We start from the raw sequence: 26228 nt of genomic DNA, 5'->3' as shown, positions 1-26228 counted from the left end.
GTTCCATGGGCTTGTTGAATCCCCCTCTTGGTGTGTGTCCCGTCCGGTGCCTGTAGGGGGGGGGGGGTGCCTTGCTGTTGTGCGCGAGCCTCTTTTTTTTTTTTTGGGTCTAGTCTCGTGTGCAATGTGTTTCGTGCTTTGCCTGCGTTTCCTCATTTCTCCATTTTTCCTGTGCTCACTCCTTTTTTCTGTGGTCTTGTCCGCCTCTCGCGGCCCCTCATCCGCCTCTCTCACCCTCTTTTGTCCGCCTTTCTCAGCTCCTCAGCCGACTCTCGCGAACTCTATTTGCGCCTGCGCAGTACGTCTTTTTGCAGCTACGGCCCATTGCCGGATGTGCCTGCGTCCATCATCCGGTTTAGCATTCTCGGTTAGTAATATGGATTCTAAGATTAACCATGAATTCTAAGATTTAACAAAATAAATAGTCCTAAGGTGTTTCAAGCCTGAATTTTGACCAAAAGTATATCTAACCTTTGGCCAGTACGATTTTTTAATCTGTGGTATGCTGGGCCAGAAACGCCATTTCAAGAGATGCCCAACTAATCAACAAGCTGATTAAAAAGACAGCCTTAGTTATGGAGCACACCCTCAACCTCTAGAGGTAGTAGTGAAGGAGGGAATGAACGGAAAACTTATGGCCATTTTGAACAATGCTGCACATCCCCTCTATGAGTGCTTTTATAGGTGCTGATTATTCATGGAAACTATGTTTCTACAATGCCTTGTAAACCCTTATTCTGATTAGAGAAACCATGTTATTGGTCTCTGAGAAAGTAGGGTTAACAAACACAGATTTCCTGGTTATGTAACCCAGTTATTGTCAAAAGATGAGACAAAGGTTTGGGGCAGCCTCCCATATAATTGATCCTGGCTGCAAAATGATTGATTTTGTGTACAAAACAGAACTGACTGGTGAGGACGAGATGGAGGGTTTTAAAAGTGCAGTGGAAGAAGTGAGGTAATTATGACTGGTACCAGAAGTGAAGTCATCAGGCTCATCTCTGGAAGTGGTGTCCACTGGACCGGAAGTGGCGTCATCAGGCTCGTGACAGGAAGTGACATCATGGAGGTCAAGCGTAATTTCCCGTAACAGGTCTGACGTGGAATTACCTTCCTTCGAGCCATTTAGCTGCCTCCCATGAGCATGTGTGTGACACTACATAAACCCTTAACTGGATTACTGGTAAGGATTTTGTAATCTACGCATGCCCATTGCACTGTTTTTGCTTCACACACACTTTCAGCAGCCACAGGTAGAAGTGTCCATAAGATGCATTTCCTGTGGCAAATGGTCAGATGATCACCTTATTCCTTCTCCTGGTTAAAATAATCTGTCTTAGTTTTCCAGAACTCATTACATTTATGTTGATGAGCCGAACGTACAGTGCTAAGCTCAGCAGTACAATGTTGGGAGCAGTAAAAATTAAACATGGATTAATTTGTCTGGTTACTTTTTAAAGTAATGAGTAACCTAATGTAATACTTGTTTCACTGAAATAAAAATATTCATGTTATTATTATCTCTGCAGCAGTCCACTCCTTTTTAGGGCTCAAACATACTGCAAGCAGAAAAGTGTGTGCCACATGCAATCCCTCAACAGAAACACATTGACAGTTTAGTTTTAATCCAGCTCTCTTATATATAAACGTCTACGCGTAGAGGTGTGTGTGTGTCTGTCTGTCCGGCCCGGAAGTGAGAGGTGGAGTCAGGATAAGGGCTCCACCTCTGAGGAAACAGAAACGGGCTTAGCTGCTAATACAGGAGCGAGGCAAACACATCAACAAAACGGTATCCCTTTTACTTTTCCTCCCGCCGCTAATGCGCAAGCGATGTGAGCACATCGCCAAAACGAAACTTCCTAGGAGAGAGATGCCCAGAGTAGTTCCTTTCAATTACCTGACATCTCTACATTTCAATTTTTTTCTGACAATTTCAATAGTTTCTAGGACCTCAGTCTTTTTACAGCATGGGCTTACACACCTAGTTTTCTATAAATATACAGAAACAGCATGATCGGGTGAGGCAGCTGCCATTGTTTATACTATGAATCATCGATGACTAGGTCGAGGGTAAAAAGGGGGATGGATGTTATTTATTTCAGAGCCCATGAAGGATTAAACGTATTTATAAAGCACAAGAACATTATCACCGGCTTCATGCTTGTTTTCAGATTCATGGCAGTTGATGATGACATTTAACCCTTTTTTGCGCTGTTTAATGATACTGGAGTGCTTAACCAAAGAAGAACTCTAGAAGCGTACTTACACATGTAAACAGAATTTGAAGAAACCAGATTTCTGCCTTAACTGGGTTCCTCACCATCTTCTGGTTTTGTGTGTGTATGTAAACACACTGTATGACACACTAACACTGAATACTTTTAGCCAACTAATTATTCACAGAAGTGTGTTGAGAAACGCTACTTGAGCTCCTTCAAACCAACAGCAAAATGCCAATGCTTCACTGTGACTGCTCTCTCTTACCATTTGCAAGTTCAGAAGTTTGTTTTTTTTTCTCTGTTGTGATTTTTGTGTGTATTTGAGCGGGGCTGCAGTTTTGTTGTTTGTTGGATTATTTCTGTATTTCCTGAACTACTGTGAATGCTACATTTTTTCTTGGGATAAGGTACTATCTCTCTAAAAATTTGAAGACAAAAATCACTTTGAGGTCACATTCCAAGGGTAAGTAGTGTAACAACAACACCAAGATGTGAATGACAATGGGGTTTCAGTGATAAGCAGTTACAATAATTTTCACAAATAAAATCAACTAACATACTTCGGTACAATCTTGGCAGGTTTTGCCAGAGAACATTATGTTAACGTAATGGGGTCTTTAGCCTTGATTTACCGTAAATGCTGAGAGAGATCAGGCATCTTTTGGATTGTCAGGTAGACCATTCAACACTTTTTAGAGCTCTGTAATTAGAGGTTTAGTTTCCTCCAGCATTTTTTACCTCAGACTGTGATTGCTAAATGGCCAACAGCTTGTGATTACAGGCTATGCACTCAATACAGACATAAATGAATTCTGTGAAATGGGATAAAGCCTTTTGCATCTTTATACTGCATGTTAGAAGGATGATTTTGAAATCAGGTCTATAGTCAATCGGAAGCATAAGCCACTGTGTGCCAAATAATCACCATTTATATATTTAAGCAAAGCTTTTGAAAGTTTTTGAAGCATTTATTCAAACGTTAGTTTTCTTAATATTGATTTAAAAAAAATTAAAATGTGAAACACAAATGTGAAGATAATTCGCATGTGTTTTGTAAATGCAACCTAATAACTGAACTTAAAGTAATTTGCTCAAACGTTTTAGTTTTAGTACTGATTCTTGCTGCAGAAATCTTAATTTTGATAAACTGTATTTCTAAGAAGAAGAAAGATTTTAGGCAGCATACACCGTGATGGTTAATAGTTAATCATGGCTAAAGATAAGGCATGGTTATAAAATACCAGAGTAAAGGTCAAAGATAAAATCTGTCAATATTTTCTGGCTATTTGCTAAATATCCAAATACTAAAACAGGTTATGTTTTCCAAGTTTAAGGTTAAAAAATTTTAATTCATCCACTGCTACACGTCATTGATAAATGAGACAAAATTGATTTTATTGACGAATACATCTAACCATATATCTGTCAGCTAAGAGCAGGACAATAAGGCTGCATTAATCATGAGATCAATTGAAAACTAGAAAAATACCTCCTGGTTTGAATGAATCTCATGTCTGCTGCGACATGCAGGTGCTGTTGTCAGAGTATAGTGTGAATAATGTGCATCCATGGATCCACCTTGCCTTGTATCAACTGTACAGGCTTGTGATAAGTAGTGTAATGCTCTGGGGATTGTTTTCTTGACTCCATTGGGCTGCTTAAGCATTTTTCCTGGCTATGTGCCTACCTGTATGGCTACAATGTACCCTCTTCAAATGGATACTTCCTATAAAATAATGCATCATGTAACACAGCATACATTGTCTAATGCTGGTCTCATAAACATGATAGTGACTTCACCTTTACAATGGCCTGCACAGTCCCGTGGGCTCAATCTAAGGAGATAGGTGAACTGAGAGGTTAGCAGCTCTGATGTGTGACAGAAACACATGCAAGAACTACATGATACCATCAAGTCAACAAAAACAGAAATTCATAAGGAATGGATTCAGACCCTAGTCATAAAAGATTCTGGATGTCGTGGAGGCAAAAGGTGGTCCTTTCCATCACTATATAGGTATAAATATGCTGTATATTACACCCTGCTTTACAATGGCAAACATTACGTTCACACCACTAGATTCTGGAACAGTTTTTACACTCAGGTCAGAAGGTTACCTAAAAGCTTCCTATTAACACGTTAATCTAATTGAAATTGCAAATGTATTAAAGGTGGGGCATAAAGGTCTCCCACAGTTTGAAAGGGTATAAAAAATGAACGAAGCTATCTAAAAAAAAAATTGTATATATTTCTGAAAAGTACATAAAAAACTATTTTTTTTAATGGGTTTTCAAAATCATATCAGACAAATGGTGGCCGATGTTGGCAATACATTGCTGAAGATGTTCCTGGAAGTTCTCCATCACTCTCCAGGGACCTCATGTATAAACGGTGTGTACGCATACGCCTATTTCCATGCTTACATCATGATGTATAAAAACTAAACTTGGTGTAAAGCCATGCACATTTTCACGCCAGCTAAATCCTTGCCATACATAAGTTCTCCACTCGGTTTTGCAAACTGGCGGCATCCAGCATCAAAGCAGTGCTTTTGTTCCAGTGTAGTTTCCCTTTCTTTTTTAGATCCACATCCCTGAAATTATCCGCATATTGTTTATTAGTTTAAGGCATCTGATTGCAATTAACCTGTAACAATATAATGGTCCATGGAATGGCCAAACTATTCCAAATACCATAGCTGCTTTAGCGTTGTTCCTCTCAATGTACCACTCAGAGTATTTATATCACTGTATCTGAGTGTGGAATCACAGCTCTACAGCAGCTGATCGCAAAGAGAATTATCAGGATACAGCAGCTTCATGCTGCCTCAGCCATGTGCACAGAATATTGAACTGCTCTCATACAACAAATACTTCTGAGCCTTTCCTGTAGGAAACCTCGCGGTTCAAAAACAGTTTCATCCCAAGAATTATAAACGCACTCAATCAGTCCATCAAGTGTTCCTTGTAAAACTGTTTGTACTTATAAGTACAATCACCTCAACTGTAAACTTGTGATACTGTTATAATATTGCACAACCTGAGCCACTTTATAAAGCGTGTATTTAGATATGATGACGATATCATTTTTAAGAAGAAATGCAGCAAGATTTGTTTATTACATTATACAGATAAAATGTTAACATCATTTAAATAATCTATATTGTTAATAATTAAACATGTGAGGACACAGTGTCGCAGCACTATAGCGACGAGCTGGAGCCCTGTTCAGGGATTATTCCTGCCTCATGCTGTATGCTTGCTGGGACTGGCGTGACCCTGGAAGGATAGGTGGATACAGTAATTAAACATGTACTATGAAGATATTTCAATGTTCCTTAAGTTTTGAAGAATCGGTGTTCTAAGCTTACAGATGGCTTAACATCTACTACGGAGCTGATTGTGTGGCGAAGAACAGGAATTGGGGGTTAGTACGTTTGAGAGAGACTGTACTGCTGAAATAAATGATTTTATCAAAGGTTGCTCACAGCACAGCAAGCATCTTGTGGGAGGCAGGAACAATCTCTGGACGGGGCTCCAGCTCTTCACTATCACTGTGCCACCATGCCCCCATGTTCAATACGTGCTTTAATTCCAATCATCATGAAAATGATATCAAGTATACATCTCAATTATTAAGAGAGCTGTAATATCATGAATGTAATGGATTCTGTATCCTGTCGGAGGAAGAGAAAGCCCGTTTAAGAAGCATGTAGTGATTCACACACATTGATGAACACATACAATACAAAGCATTTAGCGTGCTACATTAGTTACGATGGTATTTGAGAAACTAGTAAATTAAACTATTTTAAGATGAAGTTTATGATATTCTACTTTAATGACAAAATAAACTACATGATTGAAGTGGAAATTTCGAGATTAAAGTTGGCATTTTGAGCTTTTTTTCCCACTGTGTGCCTATTTTTTTTTCTTTTCTCTGTACCCTAATAAGCTTTCATATGACACTCAGACCGTGGGCTACGACTCGCCTTTTCATGGTGACTGTGATATCTGACAACTTCTTTTTTATTTTGTGAACTTGAGCTTTCGAGTTTCACCGACACTCTGTCACTCGATCAATTTCCTTTTGATGTTTATACCACTGTTTAATCCAACAAATACTGTAGTATGTTTTCCCTTGCCTCCATGTGGTATTCGCTGAAATTCTTCTACTTTCCCCCGTGCTTTTGCCATTGTCTTTTCACAGAACACTGAACTTAAGGGCTATTTATATTGATTTGTATATTCAAAGAGGCGTAATTCTATGTGGAGTTCGGGAGTGGCAGCAGGCGTGTGCACGTGCGTTACTATTCACGCTGCCCAAAGGTTATAAATCCATAGCAAAATCGTTTTCCGATCTGGTACAGATGCATTTTGACTGAGTGCGAAGAGTGTACGGAACGATTTCTGTATCACTATCACAGAACGGTTGTTTTCATAATATGTTTGAACAAAAAAAGCCCCAATGTTCACTCGTCCAACTTATGATATGTACTGAAAATGGTTGAGCCTAACCTACCAAATGGGACCTATCCCACCTCTCTACCCCCATTACAGCCCGTACACTTCTCCCTTGAAATTTGGGAGATCTTTATGCCCCAACCTGTATAAACATTCAGAACCTTTACTGTAGTACTCCAAATTATGGTCGGGTGCATCTCTTGGATGCTTTGATTATCCTAGAAATGTATCTAGAACTTTAAATTGGAGTCCACCTGTGGCAAAGTGAATGAACTTGACATTGTTTCATAAGGCACACACCTATGTATATAAGGTCCCACAATTCACACTGCAAGTCAGTGCAAAAACCATGCCATGAAGACCAAGAAACTCTCTGTAGACCTCCGTGATCATATTGTGATGAGACATACATCAGAGCAAGGGTATAAAGCCATTTCTAATGTTTTGAGCATTCTCAGGAGCATAGTGGAAATGGAAGTTGTATAGAATCATTAGGACTCTATCTAAAGTTGACCTTCCAGGCAAACTTAGCAACCAGGCAAGAAGGGCCTTAGTCAGGGAGTTAACCAATGGTCACTCTAACATGGCTTCAGAAGTCCCCTGCTGAGATGGAAGAACCTGTCATAAGAACGACCATCTCAGCAGCATTCCATCAATGAGGCATTTATGGCAGAATGGCTAGATGGAAGGCATATGACAGTTTAAAGAATTCTGAGACCAGGAGGATAAAGCTTCTCTGGTCTGATGAGAGAAAAATTGAACTCTTTGGGCATAACTCCACACACTATGTTTAGCAAAGGCCAGACACTGTTCATCAACTGCCTAATGCCATCCCTAAGGTGGCAGCATCATGCTATGGGGGTGCTTCACAGCAGTAAGGACAAAAGACAGAATTGAGGGAAGGATGAATACTGCCAAATATAGAGAAGTCCTAGAAGAAAACCTGCTCCAGACTGCATGTGACCTCAGACTAGGATGACAGTTCAACTTTTAGCACAACAGTGACCCGAAGCATACCGATTTGACAACTTTAGAGTGGTTTTGGGACAAGTATCTGATTGGCCTGACAGTCAAAACCCAGACTTAAATCCCACAGCACATCTATGAAGAGACCTGAAGATGGCAGATTACAGATATTTCTCATCCAAACTAATGGAGCTTGAGAGGATCTGCCAGGAAGAAGTGCTTAAAATGGCCAAATATCCAGTTGAGCAAAGCTTGTAGAGACTTACCCAAGACAATTTGAAGCTGTAATTGCTGCCAAAGGGGCTTCTACAAAGTACTGAATTAAGGGTTTGAATATTTATAGAAATGAGAGATTTGTTTTTAATGTTTATAAATTTAAAAACCCTTCGGAAAAAATGATTTCACTTTGTCATTATGGGTTATTGAGTATAGACTGATGGGCAAAAATGGTACATGTATCCATTTAAAATTAAATCTACAAAACAATAAAGTGTACATAATTGAAGGGGTCTGAATACTTTCTGAATCCAGTGTATATATACTATATATATGTATACAGCAAGTATGTGTGTTTTTTTATTTAGTGTAAAATGCATTCATTGTCTGCTGTTGGGAAAGTAAGTAAGAATCTCATTGTACTGTGTACACATGTAAAAAGACAAACATGAACTTAAATAAAACTTTAACTTCCTAGCTTTATCTATTAATGTGTAGTTCACTGAATAGTCTGCACAGTGTTCATGTGAATTTCCCCCTGGGATTAATAAAGTATCTATCTATCTATCTATCTATCTATCTATCTATCTATCTATCTATCTATCTATCTATCTATCTATCTATCTATCTATCTATCTATCTATCTATCTATCTATCTAATGGTCTCTGCCAGATCAGACTGCACTATTTTGTTATTCTCTATCAATCCAGTTGCTTACTCTCTCAATTGAAACAATCCCTACTGTAAGTTTTACTGCAGGTGTAAAAGGCATCCATGACAGAATAACAGTTTTACTATTAGGGAGCACTGAATCCACTCTTGCTAACACCAAAATTCTTGAACTTATTTGTATGCTTAGAGCAACTCCTGTACTCATGGATTAGGACTTCACAAAACTATTTGATGCACTCTTATCAAGGACAGGAATTTGTGGAATTTAAGATAATTAGTTAGATTTGATTTTTGTTTTTAGCGAATGAAGGTTTACCCAATTAAAGAACAAAAAAAAACTTAGTAATAATAGAAATGAAAGCACAATATTACTAGCTTCATATTAGTTGAATGTATTACACTTCTGGCCAATTGTTTGCTGCATTTACTGTAAGGCTTTGAGATGATCTCACGCTAGGACTGTACTTAAGTAGCATTGTCTAAATACTGTGACATTACGGTACTATTTTAGATACACTACAATTTACCTGTCCTCCCACATCTTAAGGATGTACTTGTTAAGTTTATTGGTGATCCTAAATTAGCTCCATGTAGGCATGTCTGAGAGTTGGCCTTGTGACAGACTCTTGTCCAGTCCAAGGAGATCCTGCATTGTGCCCAGTGCTGGTGAGATAGCCTCTAGACTCCATGACCGTGAACTGGATTTACTGGATTAAGGGGTGAATGGTTGTCTGTCCTAAAGGCTTTCAAAGGTTTGCCTCACATTCCACAATGTTTAATATTTTTTTATGTACTATTACCCAAAACAGAGCTGCAGTAACTCAAATGAAAAGAAATGAAGTCATGACAATGCCCTGGAAGGGTTAAATTATGGACGATTTTCATAGCAAGTTGAAAATTGTTTTTCCAAATTGACTCAGTATATGAACAAAGCTGAGAAAAGATATTCTTAGTACTCTGTGGTGTCTGATATGAAAGAGTGAGGTGGTATTGCGGCATTCCTTTGTGATGGAACACTAGGCCTTTCAACCAGACATCGTACCTGCAGAAAAAGACTGGCTCTTTCAGAAGGACACCATTCCCAATCTAAACTGATATATCAATCTGATTAAAAGTGAAGAATCTTTGAAATATGCTTTTGACATCGAAATCTTATGCTTGAAACTCTTTTAAAACTCACATTTGAGCCATAAAATTGTGAATTTCCCCTTGGGATTAATAAAGTATCTATCTATCTATCTATCTATCTATCTATCTATCTATCTATCTATCTATCTATCTATCTATCTATCTATCTAAAGATAATATACTAGATTAGCTTGAACCAACCATATACAGTTGGCTAGAAGGATGACCAAAGGTTTACCTTTTACACCTTTAAAGGGCAGTCATGTCTACCAGTGACGTCCAGATGGGCTACAAGAAAGGGGACTAACAGAACTAAGACTTTGCAAAACAAAACAAATGGCCATAGTCTTAAATGAATACAAAAACAAAAATAACATATTTAAAGATATTGGAAACACAGAGGCAGCTGTATAGTTGATTACTAAGGATGTGGTAGGACTGCTTAAACATTAGAGGTGGTAGGCTCAAATGAGCATTTGATGAAAACTGAGGAAGTGTCTTCACCAAGAAAGTGGCAAGTGGGGGTGGGGGTGGGGGGGGGGGGGGGGGGGTAATTGATAGAAGTGAAGGTGGATGAGAAGCTCAACAATGAGAGTCAATACATGAACATGTTAGCCCAAGTACCTACAGCTAATTAAATTACTGAACATGATAATCAAGCTGAAGTTAAAGTTGTGCTATTTGGGACAATATTTAGTTAGAAGACACATTTTCTAATTTTTGAATTTGATGGATATGGATAAAACTGAGCAGATTGAGGAGTCTTTGAGAGCATACTGACCTACTATAGCTGTACGTGCCTGCCTGTCTGTCTTACAGTGTCATGCTGAGGTTATTTTGCTGATGCAAAGTGAGATCTGTGAAATCACAGTTCACATTGTTGATGGTCCATGAACCCTAAGGCAATGTAAAGGTGTTGTGTTGTTGTTGGTTCTTAGATGAGAATGATAACAAGGTTAGCACTTTGAGACAGGGACAAAAAGAAAAACAGTGACACACAGACATCACATAGAATGCATAATATGAGCCATTAAACAAATGGGTGCTTATTGTTTAACTTTGCAAAAGAAAAAACACCTAAACCCTATGTAACTTACTCACTTTTAAGGCAGAGAACACCTTCAAAACAGCAAATGCTCACTTTTGGACAAATTGTGACTCATCTGGTGTTATCCACAAACTTCATGCACTCATGGTGATTGCAGGTTTTTCTACACCTCCTTAAAAACATACATAAGAAATCTAACACATGAGAGGAGACCATTCAGTCCAACAAGCTTGTTGGTTTAACTAATACAGTAGCTGTCCCAATATCTCATAGAGTCGCTTCCCTAAAGTCGTCAGGGTTTCTGCTTCAACTACATGTCTTGGTAGATTATTCCAGATTCCTACAACTCTTTGTGTAAAGAAGTGCTTCTTTGTGTCAGTCTTAAATTCACGTCCATTTCATTTCCACCAGTGTCCTCAATTACGTGATTTACCCTTAAGTAGATGGATCAGATGGGACACGACTCATTAATCCAGCGAGTATACTACATGCATAATAAATTGAAGGGTCCCCTGTGGAGCTTCATGAATTTGAAGAGTGGGGGGTGGTTCAGGGTCCTCCTTTACATTCCATCTGAATAAAAACAGAGCAAAATGGGAAAAATGGGATACAATGTTTCTGACCTGCCCTTAAGCTGAAAGAATTCTGTTGTATCTACTTTTATCAATCCCTTTGATGATTTTGAAGACCTGTATTAGGTCTCCATACAGTCTTCTATGTTCGAGACTAAACAGATTTAATTCTCTGAATCTGTAAGAGCAAGATATGTCCTTAAGTCCTGGGATGCACTTGGTTGTTCTCCTCTGTACAGCAGGAAGTGCTACTATGTCTTTTATGTAGCATGGTGACCAGAACTACACACAATACGGCAGATGCAGTCTCACTGGTGACTTTATATAGTCTAAGCCTAACATCCCTCGATTTATATTCAACATTTTTATTTTACGATGTAACCTTATAATTTACCTAACACCTGCTGACCAGTGGACCTTTCTTAGTGCTTGCAATTTCTTTTATTCCATTGGAAGTCTTCTTCAAACAGTCTGCTCTTCACTCTCACCTTCTGCTGCTAGAAATACCTGAGCACAAGGTAACTGCAAAGCTCCCATTTAAAGTGTCTATGCTATGGTTTGCCAAAGTCCTTGGAAAGATGTGGAACAACAAGATGCTGTCACAGAGTTCACTGCCAATCAGGTAGCTGGCTCTACTCTGTCACCTGTGGTAACCACTGTCAGTAGCTGACCACATGCTCATGTCTGCTGGCTACTACAAAATATAAAGAATACGAGACACTCTTGCAGAAACCCTCCTTACTCAGAATAACACCAAGCAGGTGAAATGTCCACATATTTATTGAAAAACACGGAATAAACAAAATAACCCCAAAAAAAAAACGTTCTTCTACTCTGACCAGCCTCTATAAGTCTTAAATCCCTGTCTACCCATCTGGGGTGCGTTGCTCACTACTCAGACTTAAAGTAACACTAAAGCACATTCTCTGTCTGTCTGTCTCTCTGTCCATAAAATCTGCTCTCACCCTCCTTTTGGTTGAGCTTTTGTCCATACTCACTCAAACACAGCTTTAAACCTTATTTTGTGCTTATGTTTTACAAAGCCCCAGTGTTGGACCATATTTCTCTTACAGGGTCCCTGCCTTTGTTTTTTGTACGTTTGATTGCATTTTTGCCTTTAATTAATTCTGAGACTATGCTGTGTATATCAGCTCCATGTAAAATGAAATATGTTTTCCCAGGGCACATTTTTTATTTTGTCTGTTGCCTGATGTCAGAATGTCAGTACACCCAAAAAATATTTAGCTGGATTTACTTTAATGTGTTATGTCAGCAATTTCCAAAAAAATACTGAAATGTATAAATTGTTAATAAAAATATATGGTATTGTCTACTTAAATGACTTACACTCAGTTAGCATGATGTCGTAAAGTTAGGTCAAATAAATGTTCTTATTTTCAACAAACTAAACTAACTAACACAACGCCAACAATGTTTTATTACTGTACTGGATTTAATAACTCCAATATATGTATTTTTAGTAGTACAAACTAAATGAACTTATATAAAAGATACATCACAGAATTTTGTTTTACTTAACTGTAAAAAGTGTACTAATGCATTACATCTTGTATAATAAGTATTCAGATTATATCAATACGGTTCAATTTAGTACATGTGTAGTCATTCACTTATTGCCATATAAAGAAATCAAGTTATATTTTGGTAAATTCCATTTGTCAAGTAATCTTAACATTAATGTAATTGTTGTTTTGGAAAAAAAGAAAAAGATGTGTTTCTGATGTAGGGTGGGTGACGTGTATCCAAAAAAAGTCTCAATAAATTGGCTTCCGCAATCCCACAAAACCCAAAACTCAACGTACGAAATGTCTAACTTTTTTCCAACTGCACAAAGGTGGGAGGATCCCTTGGAATGTGTGGTCAATAAAAAGGGCAGTTCTTTATGCAGAAATCACTCTTTATACAAATATGGGAAAGTCATGTACATTAAACTTGAGTATTTTAAGTTAAACAAACTTAATTTAATTGTGTATAGGGAAAGTGGGAATACAATGTTTTGAGGATTTGAAAAGTAATAATTTTGAATAAGATTATCATAAAATGAGTGAGTAATGACAACAGTCCCTGAGACCAATTATGCTTCTGTTGAAAGAAAATAATGTGATTGCTTTGTTTCAATATAAATTAATTGAAACAAAGCAAATTGAATGAAACTAGAAAAATATAATTATTTGAAGTTAAAGTAAATTAACCTCCTCAGTAGTTCAGTTTTTTTTGAGCGGTGGGTATTAACGTTTCTTTGTGTCATGGTGGATGGACTGGCATCCTGACTGGGATAGAAGGGGAATCCTCACCAAGCCGGGAAGCCTTAATGGAAGGACAACTTGTGAGGAGGCACATCCCGGCTGGGTGGTTATTGATTCCTGTCCCAGTCAGGATAAAAGAATAATGGATGGAGTGGGGGATTCTGAACAATTCATCCCAATTTATGAAAGGGGGACAGTGCTCCTGTGGTTTGGCCCCAGCCTGGAAATCTGCATGGTTGCATGGGACTTGTAGTTTCGAAGGTCGGCCCAGCCAGGGTCCCTGGATGCCACATGGGAGTACTGTGGTGAATACCCTTCCCTGGTTTTGGAGGCTGTGCTCTGGAAATACTCCCAGGTCTATCATAAAAGAAGAGTTGAGTCAGAGTTGGGAGGCAGAAGGCAAAACTCAATTGGAGAAGGTACTGTGGATTGGAAATGATGGTAGGAACTTTGGAAAAGATATTCTGAATAAAAAAAACACTTATTTGCACCGTCTTGGTGTGGTTGTGTTTGACGTTTGGGTGCTCAATGATGCCCCCCTGAAGGTTACAAGAGCCCACCCAGTATTGAATCTTTATGGCCATTAAAGCATGAAGTTCAGCATGCGTCTTTGAACTTGTTCCATTTTTTTTAGAAAACAAAACATTGACACTAAACACAAAGAACGTCTTGCATCAATGATCTTGCAGGCTCTCACTATCAGTTCTGTCACATAGAACTAGTCATGCATATTATCTCCCTATAGTTTTACTAGGGTAAGATGCTAAGCACTATCCACTACTCGAGCTGCCATCACCCAGAGGACATGCAGGAAAACAAACTCACGCAGCAATGCATTTGTGTATAGGTCCCCCAGAGAGGAAATCTGTGTTTTAACAAACGAAAAAAAAGCCAGAAGAGGCAGCATGGGAATAATCACATGTTTACGGGATTTTCCGCTTGGCATATCAAAAAGCTCTAGACAATCTTTCTAATATTTTCATTACTCATTTAATTTTTAAGAACATTTATTTTACAGATGATTTTTAATATAGTTAGTTATCTAGTGCTTCTTATTTTCATTAATTTATCTTTTCAGGTTATCGCAGAAGAGATTTCTGGGAACAATGGCTATGTTGAACTCTCATTCTGTGCCAAAAAACTAGATGATAAGGTATGTCTTTAAACCTATTGCCAATTCCAAGGAAACTGAAATGGTTTGATTCCAGAGCTGAAAATTTGCAATGTCAGCTTGGTTTTCACAAATATGATTGAAGCATGGATGAAGTGCCAAAAAAATACACAGTTATTGGTTAACTTTAAAGTTGATCTTCCTTTAGCCTTTATTTAAAATATTTTTTAAATATCCTCTTAACAACTAGCAAAATTGAATCACTTCCAGCAACTTAAGTCACTAAAGTGACCTGGAGGCATACAGCAAGGGCGTAGCCAGGGATTCATTTTGGGGATTGGGGATGAGAAAGTACATGAATCACAATTCTGTCTATGACCAATCGATTTGAATTATCATAAAATATATATTTGTAAGGGGGGGGTCAAATTAACCTCATTTTTGAAGCCAGTGCTATTGGATAAGCTCTGGCAACCTAGTGACACTTAAAAATATTCAGTTTAAAAATATGATATTGTATTATGTTATGTTTATTATATTTAATGGGCCAGTTGTCATCTTTAAGTTCATTAAAAGAGATTAAATTAATGCAATATTTTTGGGCTGTTCATATTAAGGATAAATATAACTGTTAGTGGATATAATTTAACGGTCTACCTGGTGCAAATGAGTTGTAACCATAGAAGTTAAAATAAAACAGTCCTTGCCAAGAATTAATTATTATAGATAATTAATATTTTTATTTTGGAATTTGTCATTTGGTTTTATTGTGAATTATGCTAACAAAGCAATCAACCACTCTCAAAGCCAAAAGTCTCAATTAGCAGAAGCTGCCCTAATTAATTGAAGATGTTCATGAGACATGCAATGATTTACTTTCTAAGGTAGAAGAACATAACACACAAGAACAGTTGCATCAGATTGTTAAAATGTGTGCTTCAATTTAAACATTTAAAGTCTAAATATTCTCAATTGGAATAGAAATTTGCTCTTTTTTATCCTTTGACAGAGGTCCAGCAGGTTTAGATCCCTAGTATAGGATGAAAAATCAAAACAACATTATTTGTAATCACCGATCTTGAAATGTTTTAAAATGATACCTCACATGATTATGTCTGAAATTTCTTTGTCATTTTTAACCTTCAGAGAGTGGCTCTTAGAGAGCTAAAACCACCAGTGAAGAAACAAATACAAAAATATTACCATATTTGAGATCAGCGACTGTAAAATAGTTGTGTTCCCAATTTCAAGTCCTTCTGATAATTTTTGCTAAAGACACCAATTGGTTTACTCTTTACCACAAAGGTGTTATTTCCTACACACAATAGCCTAAAAATGAGGGGCTTTCAAGTCTAGAAGGCCAAAAATAGAGAGAAAACCCCAAAAATTTGACAACTGGCACAACTAGACATCAAGACAAACTGAACGCTTTATCATATGGCAGGGTATTTTTATACTGGTGAGTTAGGAGGTGCCTGAAAAAAAAAACTGAAGTGATTTCAAAGCATTCGTAAGTAATTCTTATCAACACAATTTATCCAATTCCTCATGCCTCATAGTGCATCTTACACTCATACTCCCTCTTTAGTTGCATCACCAAAGCTGATCTGACCAATCACAGCAAAGCCAAACTGACCAATCAGATTGCTCAGAGGGACTGGACTCAAATATCTTAGTTTTTTAATGTATAGTAGATATAATTGTATAATATGCAGCACAGCAGTCTAGTGGATGGCACTGCTGCTTCATGGATTCTTCTTCCTGGGTTTGAATTCCTCACCCAATTTCCATTTTCTTCCCATGTCTGTATGGGATTTCCTCCTACATCACCAAAGACGAATAGATTAGGTTGTCAGACTAAATTTCATGTTGAAATGTGTAAAATGGGGCCTACAGTGGACTGTTGCTGTGTTTAATGATGCCAGATTTGCTCCACTCCTAAATTTGATTGAAAGGCCTTAGAGAATGTTATGTTATGTTTGGGCCATCTCTATAAAAGGCACTATATATAATAAACCAACTGGCCATTCTTATTTTGCTTTGCACCTGATGTTGCTGTGATATACTCCAGCACTCCACTTTCTTATTTGCAACAATTCACATATATAAGTTTTACATTACTATGTTCTACGAAATTATAATAAGAACAAAAAGGTAAGCTTCAGATGGTTGAAAGTTGCACATTGTACAGTTAATGAAGAACAAAACTATATGAATATAGGATATGGCCATCACACAGAATCTGTTTCAAAGAAAGCATTTTTTTTTTCCTGAAGATCTGGGCCAGGGATTAGAATTGACAATGGAACATCTAAATCAGGCAGCCGTAATGTCATTGGCATGTGGTTGCCATGACAACGGGACAGGGGCTACCTGCATTTTCCTTGGCATTGCCCCTGTGGAGGCACATCTTAGTGAAGGAGACAATAAAAACACTTTGGACTGAGCTTTCAATTCCACATGGAATTTAGTACTTATTAAAGCAAACGTTATACATAAGGTCAAGTAGTAATCCATTTAAGTTCAGGGTTTGGTGATAATAAAAATAACTATCTCTTTAGATATAAAGAGCTACCTTTAGATCAGAATGATTTTGTTTTGATGTTTTATTAAGTGAATGAAGCAGATTTTAACAAAGGCAATATTGGAGAGTAAAAACATGAGTTGATTATAAATATTGTGCAAAGCCTAAAAGCCGTGGTTCTGTGCATTGCTTGAAAAAAATCATTGTTAGAGGAAAAGATTTGTCATCTTTGATATATTTGGCTATATTTTGTGCATTAGATACTGTAGTAACTAATTAGGTCCTTTCTGTGGATGGTTTTCCTATCCTATATCAGCGCTCAATTCAATGTTAATAGAATGGGTGGTGCAGTGGTTAGAATTTTACGCCTCATTGCTGTCAGTGTTGGGTTTGCATGTTCTTCCTGTGTCTGCACGGATTGTCGTCCAGGCCCACAATGTCCCTCCCACATTCCAAAGATCCCAAATGTTAGGCTGATTGGTGATTCTGAATGTGCTGTATGTGTGGAAGTGGACCACTGATGGCTGATGCTTTGTCCAGCCATGTTTCCTGCCTTGTGCTTTTCACTCTTTTGACTCGGAAATGGACATTAAGAATACTCAGGTAACAGTAGTGAGTGCAAAAATATTGGGACTTAAATCTGATTATTAATTGAATTAGTAGATTAAATTATAATTTCTGGGTGGAGGTGGACTTTTGTATGAAAAAAATTATTGAACAGAGTCATATTATTAGATGATACAGTGTATTGCCTCGATTTGTTTTTTGCAATCTCAAAAATATTTAATTGTATAGGGTCCATATCCTTATGAAATTCCAAAGATTGTTACTGTTTTTTGTTTTAATTCAGTCTGTACTAGTGCCTTCTATGGATGAACAACTGCTGCTTACGTTGTTTTTGAGAAGTGTTTTGAACCGCATTCAGTTGTAATGTAACCTCTCAAAAACACATATCTAACCACTCTCTGGCTCTATGAAACCCTGTAAACTAAGCGGAAACCTCTGTCTATACATAACTCATCATGAAACTCAAATCTTTCCACAAGAAGCAGCTCAATGGAAAACTGGCAAATGATTATAGACTGTGGTCAATATCCCTTATAAATAAATTTGAAACCCTTCGTAGCTGAATGATAAAAAATAGTATGTAAAATATACAGGTGTTCTTCCCATGCATGTCCTTGTTAGTCTGAGTAGACGTTGCACAGAATATAAGCAATCAAAGGCCAACACTCAATGAGGAAGGCAAACATTCCAAAACTGATACTTTCAGCAATTTTTGTACCTATTATTTTTTCATAGCAATACAAATAGATATTTTCATTTGCAGGGTTGAAAATTAAAAACTGCACTGTAATACTGGATCACAATGTGCAACTCCTTGATTTGAGATATACAGTATACTATATGTCCAGGTATTATTGTGATGAGAGTATAGATAACCAGGAGATGCAAACATGTGGCTAAAGAAAGGAGTCAAAGGCTGAATAATCAGAGAGGCTGAGCAATCAACAATAATTTATTTCTTGTATAACCCAAAATCACACATGGAAGCCCTCAATTGGCTTTAGCAGGCCCTTTTTTTGACAGACCTCCAGACTTGACAAAAAAATATCCCAAGAAAAAGAATTCTAAAGAAAAAAAAATTTAAAAAAACACCTCAAAGGAAAAAAAATGGAAGAAATCTTGGGAAGGGCAATTCAGAGAGAGACCCCTGCCAGGTAGGTTGGGTGTCAAAAAAATGGGGTAAATACAACACACAAAACAGAATATGAGTAATCCAGAGTTAGATGGCCAATCTATCATTGCCACCACAGAAATACAACACAATAGTACAGAACACTTTGTTCTTGCACTCCAGGCCTCACCAAGTGCTGGCGCATAGTACTGTGATAATTTTCAAGGATAAATGCAATAAAAGATTATATCACTCACTAAATACAGAACTAAACACCGAGCAAACAAAACTGAAAAGAAAACCGAAACCATACCCAGCACTTGTTGTACTTGCTTAAAAGTTAACTACTGTACTCTAAAATCTATGTTTAACCAACCGAGGGATACTAAAACACAGAAATGGCCTTCATATTTATACCATCACTACTACAATTGTGGTCAGTGTCCAGTAAACAAAGAACAGTTATGCCAAAATACTTCACAGCAGATATAAATCTACATAAATAAATTCTCCATGATAAAAAAAAATCCAAAATAACTTAAAATATACTTATAACCATGTGCCATCACAACACTCTTGCAGAATTAGATGTACAGGGTGCGCACAAAATCCGTATACCCCTATCTTTAGGAGCATTTACAGGAATAACCATGACCATTTGGTTCCTGTGGACATCAGCCCAAGTCTTCCCGGTATTTCGAGGTGTGTTTCCGACATCCCGTCTGGTGCTGCCACCTGCTGCGGCTCAAGAAATCGCAACAACGTGGCAATGTTCCAAGACAAAGCGATGGGTGACACAAGTGTTTTCACAATCGAGGAACATTTGGTGGCCACTGTGTGGGTTCATGAGTGGCCTGTTACTGGGAAATCGATCAAAAATGTCATGGATGACTTTGTTGTGCGTTTTTGGAAGGCATCGCCGACAAATAGGACGTTGTTGCAGTGGGAGAAGAAGGCTTTTGCAACGGGCAGCATCCGAGATGCTCCGCGAAGTGGAAGACCATCCACAAGGCATGAAACGTGTGCAGATGTGGCAGAGTCTGTCCAACGATCCCCAATGAATTCCACTCGTAAACGTGCTGCTGAGTTGGGAATAGCGGAATCGACAATGCGAAAACACATCAAACAGGACTTTCAAATGAAATGTTGGCGTCCATTGCCCGTTAACGAGTTATCAGATGCAGACCTGGATAGACGTCAGGAAGCTTGTGATCTGATGCTGTACCAATTTCCAACAAATGCTGAGAAGGAAAAGGTTACGTTCTCTGACGAGTGCGTGATTTATCGCAGCTCCCGCAATCGAAACATGTTTTTCTGGGGAAAAGAAAATCCACATTTCTTTGAAGAAATTGAGCATAGCCCACCACACGTGATGATCTGGGCCGGAATGACAGCACAGCATTTGTTTGGCCCTAATTTTTTTGATGGTTCTGTTAACCAAATCAGTTATCTGGAAATGCTGAATGGCTGGCTCATCCCGCAACTGAGAAACCAGGGCGTCCTTGACAGTGTTTGGTTTCAACAAGACGGGGCACCTGCCCATTTCGCAATCACCGTGCGTGATTGCCTCAACGATGTTTTTGGGAATCATTGGATGAAACAATAATCCCGCTCCACTTCCGTGGCCTCTGAGAAGCCCTGATCTCACAACTCCAGATAATGCACTCTGGGGGTTAATCAAAGAAGATGTGCGGAAGCGCCGTTATTCATCGAACGATGAACTGAAACATGCAGTTCGCGCAGTGTTCCAGAAAGTCATCCCACAAATGTTGCAGAGATCATGGAGGGACCCATACAGATGTTTTGGATTCCTAAGAAGTAACCATTAGCTTTCAAAATCCTCCCAAAGACAGGGGTATACGGACTTTGTGCACACCCTGTAGTATTGAAAATGAAGAAAAAAAATGGCATCTAATATTGTGTCTTTATTGTGTTTGGTACTTTAGTCAGAAACAAACCATGAAAAAGTGTTTTAAAAATGTATTAAGAACACAAGTTAATACTTAACTTATTTTGTCTTCATAAAGGAGGATAAAGTAGGCATAAGGTGCACATGCAGACAGAAGAACAGCTTTGACCACTACTGACTCTTCCCTGCTCATTAAGCTGATGATGCAGCGGCTAAAAAACCCGAACACTAAACCCCTGGTTCAGTTTCTGCCTTTGTCCGACTCTGAGCAAGTCCCTTAATCTGCTTGGGCCTCTACTATAAAAGCAGTTGTGGTCGTAGATAATCCGATTTCCTCAGGTTCTGTTGTTCTTGGAACAACTTCAAAGTTGTTGTTCCATCATTCACCATCAATCAGCTCAGAAGGTTTTGCTCATGTTTTTGTGAATGAGAAAGGAAGGGTCTTTTTAAAACTGGAACAATGACATTTTTTTTGTACTTTTTTGTTCAATTCTTACTTATGAAATCAGAGCTTGAGTTTAAAGCTGATTGGTTGAAGAGGAATGACTGACCTGGAAGAGCAAAGCTAATATTGTTTTAGGAACAAAGAAGACCGATGCTCACTGTCTGTTTTTATAAAGTACCTTGGTATGGTGTTTGTTATGAATTAGGATTTTTTTTTGTTAATTTTTAGTATGCTTTCTTTAAATACTGTACTTCTATGTTTTTGCATTCATTTTGTTATTGTTTTTTTTTTCTAGTCAAGCGTCCATGTTTTATCTGAGTTTGTGGATACAAAACCCTCTTTTGACTTTTATCCTTTTCAAAAGAATTCCTCTTTTAATTCTTCTGTATTTTACATTCAACTTTGAAAATTTTTGACTACAAATTTTTGATTCTTGTATTGGTTTTTGATCTCCTGGTTTTGACCTTTTTCCTGGTTTCAACCATGTCTGTTTGAATCCAGCACTCCCTGGTTGAAATAGGTTCTTTTGTAATTGCAGCATGTTATATAACCCGAAACTATATAGATATAATATAAAAAGGCGATACCCCTCCCTTAGTGATACGGCGGTAAGAAATCACATAGGAGAAATAATAGCTTTCTTTAATGACGGATTACGCGGCATAACAGACAAGGAAGCCATGACAAGACTGTTACCGAAGTGGAGGCCTGATGTATACAGTCTGCCATTTTCGTCTCTGCGTTGGAAGGATTTTCCGGACCAGATGACAGTATCTCCCATCCGTTTGTCGGCTTCAAAGGTGTGCCGGGCAATGTTCCAAGGCTTTATACTCTTTCTCCACGTGCAAGCCCCCACTTAGGTAAATCATGCCATTCCAAACAAGGAAAAGAAGATCCAATGTCATGCTGACTCTAACACACAGAAATAGTACAATGCCCATTTCACAGTTGTCCTTTTCTTGTCGTCTAATGCTTGCCTAGCAGTTCTCAATGATGAGCCCCTGTGTGCTTGCTTGTTTAGTTTGCACTTGTGTTTTGATAGATTTTGGTAAGTTTTTACCATGGTCCATAATTCTTTCTTGCATTTGTTATACTATGTTTAATCATTTGATAGTACACTGTACATTTGAAAGGTCTTATTGTTAATGTGGAAGGCCATGTCTGGTTACTTCTTTTGTAGGATCTCTTCAGCAAGTCTGATCCATTCCTGGAGATTTACAGGATGAATGATGATGACAGTGAGCAACTTGTGTATCGGACAGAGGTGAGGAAATGAAACAGTAAATATTCCCTGTGAAACAGTGTCACTGTTACCAAAAAAGCAAAGCTTACAAGAGAGGTGTGTTGCATGGACTTGCTCCGTGCTACATAGTGAGTACGTTTCTTGCAGCTACTTCATCCTTATATTTTTTAACTATTTGCTAATGTGACGAATGCATTGTTTTTGTCCAGAATAATTTTTCAGTAATATTTAAAATAGTTTGCCATAAGCAAGTTTGTAAATGGATGTAGCTTGCCCCAAAAAATAACTGAAGCATCATTCTCAATCGAATGTCCTTGTTAGGACCAGACAGTAGTCACATTTACTTGTGTAACCCCAGGACGATGTGCTGAGATGCTGTGCGAGGTCAGGCTTGTAGCTCTTTCATCATAGCAGTCCATTAGTTTGTTGAACCTAAGGAACGTCATCATAACTCAGGAGACAATATGTCTTATCTGTTGAGGTTAATCGAAATTGAAGAAATTTGAAGACAGAGAACAAAATGTTTCAGGTATAGAAAACAACATTTGTACAAAGTCAATCGAATGAGCTCCAGTAAGAAAGACTGCTGAAGATTTTGCAGAATGTCATCTGAAAGTAATGAGAGGAGCTTGTCAGTTGGTTTCTTTAGTAATATTAGGTAGAGTTTTCCCTGTTGGAGTGGACATGAGGCAAAGATTTTGTAACTTTCTTGACATCTGCAGGGAAGGAACCTCTACTCAGTAAAAATGTAAAATGCTATGTAGGGAGCAGGGCTTAAGAAAAGAAATGACTGTAAGGTAGGTGCGGTAATAAAAACTGAATGTTTACTGTCTGGGCTTTCAATTGCTTTTTGGACATGTACAGTAACTTATTATTGAGCTAGCTTTTAAACTTGGCTCACTGTTTTACAAATATGACCTTGTCACCACAGTGGTGGAAATGGTACAGAACCATTTGCTTTTCCGAGATATGGTCGCATTTCCATTTTTGTGATATTTCATTAAATTCTTTTCTAAAAGATATACTCTTACAACCCCTATGACAGCAACTCATAGGTGTGGTCATGTGACACACAAACAACGCATGATCCTCAATCATCGGTTCTTCGAATTACGGTTTATACTAGCTTAGTGGATTTCTCACTGTGAAATTCTAGTAAATCTAAATGAAACTTGTTAAAAGCCGTTTCTGTCACTAAATGTCGCTCACTGATCTTTGAGAGACAAAGAAAACATATTTGCTATCCGACTTAAATGAAAAACAAAAGATATATTTCATTCAGTGTATTTAAATTAGAAAATTGGAATAAAATCTAGAAAGACTAGATAAGCTGTAGAGCCCTAATCCCATTATGCTTCATTATATTATGTGTGTTCCTTTAGGGAAATGCATCATGGCAAAAGTTAAAAGTGAACCTCTTTGATTGCACAATACAGTTGTAATGCCGACAAGGGAGCTTTCAAAGTGGAGTTCCAGTACAAATGATTTAATATAGATTATTTAACAAGAGCAAAACCAAGGCTAGCTTTCATTTCCTGCCACACATGTTACTTAAATTATTCAGTTTCTGTAAAGAACACACAGTCTGCCTTGCCAGGCATGAGAGAATGGGAGAAAGACAGTTGAAAGTAGAGAACATTTTACTACAAGTGGGCTGCCATCTCTCTCTTATCCTTCTTGTCATGTTCTATTCGCAGGTTGTTAAGAACAACCTGAACCCTGTCTGGGAGCCGTTTAAAGTCTCCCTGAACTCCCTGTGCAGCTGTGATGAGAATCGAAAACTTAAGGTAAGCCTTGGGAGCTATCTGGGGATTTAAGCAAAGCAAATAACCTTTTGAGGAATATTAATTGCCTCCATCTCTGTCACCTTTTACATTCCATATGGTACTTTTTCTTTAGGCAATAAAAGTATTAAGTACCCTAAGGTAGGTGAATAGGAGCTACACTTTTATGAAGTTTTCTCATATGAAGAAGTTCCATTTTCTCAGGCATGTATGAATAATTAATTGTCTTTATATACTGTATATGATGAACTGACTTTGGTCTCTTCTTCCATGTTCTATTACTGAAGACTCCCTCAGTCAAGGATGTTACAAGGGCCAGAAGCTGATGGGGCAAAATAGCACATGATGAGGCACCAAATTGTTCCACTTGGGAAGGATATTCATGTGAAATTTCCCTCTGAGAAGTTTTTACTTCCTATATTTCCAATGGTGCATAATCTGGCAAGATTCTGCCATGACTAGCAGACACATAATAATGGAAAATATAGCTGCTGATTAATTGCTATTAACATTTTCCATTAATATTTGTGATTAATGGAGTAAAACTTTTTGCAATTACATCTTTTAAAGCAAGTTCTAAATGCCTAATTTAATCCATTCAATTCGATTGCGCTTAACACTTAATGAAACAGTGCCAAATGAAACCAAGTCTATTAATAGCAGTTGATTATTTCCTGTGTTGTTTTTTGACAGTGGTCTTCATCCACACGCATATCAGTAGAGTCACTACTCATGCCTTGCAATGCAGGATTGTCCCGTATTGGAACATAAAGTACAGCATATTGTATTGACTCAGTGAAGGACGTAATTTGTCCCAAATTTTCATGCACATCTTTTCATATATACACAGCTCCTCAAAATGCAGAGAATAACATGAGAACAATTAAAACCAAACCAATTATGCAAGCAGAGTGAATTAGTTTTGTTTTCATGTTGCGGACAAGCACAGTACATTGAGTGGGATTGCAAGTCAACTGTCATCATTGCTGTTATGCTGTGTTTACATATTGATGGTGTAAACAAAAGAATACAGTATAGCAGAACATCCAGAACAAGGCGTTACACATAGTGATGTCTGGAAATGAAAGTTCACTTGTCAAACAAAACATGCTGTCAAAGAACAGGTCTAAGTTCAAAGATGAATGTTGGTGGGTCAACCCTGTCCCTGGCAACTTATGTGTTTGCCTTAGAGCTGTTTTGGTCACCCATGGAGGAATATCTGACCTGTGCAGGTGCTACCCATGTCCGAGCAGCTAAAGTGCAGATGACACAGAGTAGAATTTCTTTATTCCTTATACCTCACTCAGACTTCCCCTAACACAGACATGGTATGTTGTTGTTGTTTAATTAATTGTATGCTACCTACATTATAACCTACATTAGCGTATGTTGTAGTGGAATCAATAAAACTAGGCAATAATCAGTGCAAACTGATCATGCAAATATTTTGTTCTATTTGGGCAGAAGATTAAGATAGTTAGACTTATTTTATATTTCATAATTGATACATCCATCCATCCATCCATCCATTGTCTTCCGCTTATCCGAGGTCGGGTCGCGGGGGCAGCAGCTTGAGCAGAGATGCCCAGACTTCCCTCTCCCCGGCCACTTCTTCTAGCTCTTCCGGGAGAATCCCAAGGCGTTCCCAGGCCAGTCGAGAGACATAGTCCCTCCAGCGTGTCCTGGGTCTTCCCGGGGCCTCCTCCCGGTTGGACGTGCCCGGAACACCTCACCAGGGAGGCGTCCAGGAGGCATCCTGATCAGATGCCCGAGCCACCTCATCTGACTCCTCTCGATGCGGAGGAGCAGCGGCTCTACTCTGAGCCCCTCCCGGATGACTGAGCTTCTCACCCTATCTTTAAGGGAAAGCCCAGACACCCTGCGGAGGAAACTCATTTCAGCCGCTTGTATTCGCGATCTCGTTCTTTCGGTCACTACCCATAGCTCATGACCATAGGTGAGGGTAGGAACATAGATCGAC

At 38.3% G+C, this 26228-nt stretch overlaps 1 protein-coding gene across 1 annotated transcript in view; it reads left to right on the top strand.

Annotated features, from left to right (window-relative positions):
- The window catches only part of cpne7 (copine VII), a 251789-nt gene that overhangs the window by 143051 nt on the left and 82510 nt on the right, over positions 1-26228 (top strand). Inside the window, exons 5-7 of the mRNA XM_028809797.2 lie at positions 14632-14706; positions 22401-22484; positions 24161-24250. Of these exons, the coding sequence (XP_028665630.1) occupies positions 14632-14706; positions 22401-22484; positions 24161-24250 (249 nt within the window). The remainder of the gene's footprint in view (positions 1-14631; positions 14707-22400; positions 22485-24160; positions 24251-26228) is intronic.

This window comes from Erpetoichthys calabaricus, chromosome 9 (assembly GCF_900747795.2).
Source record: "Erpetoichthys calabaricus chromosome 9, fErpCal1.3, whole genome shotgun sequence".
Classification (NCBI taxonomy): Eukaryota; Metazoa; Chordata; class Cladistia; order Polypteriformes; family Polypteridae; genus Erpetoichthys; species Erpetoichthys calabaricus.
Note: the sequence above shows the minus strand (reverse complement) of the source record. Positions and strands in the feature narration are given on the sequence as shown.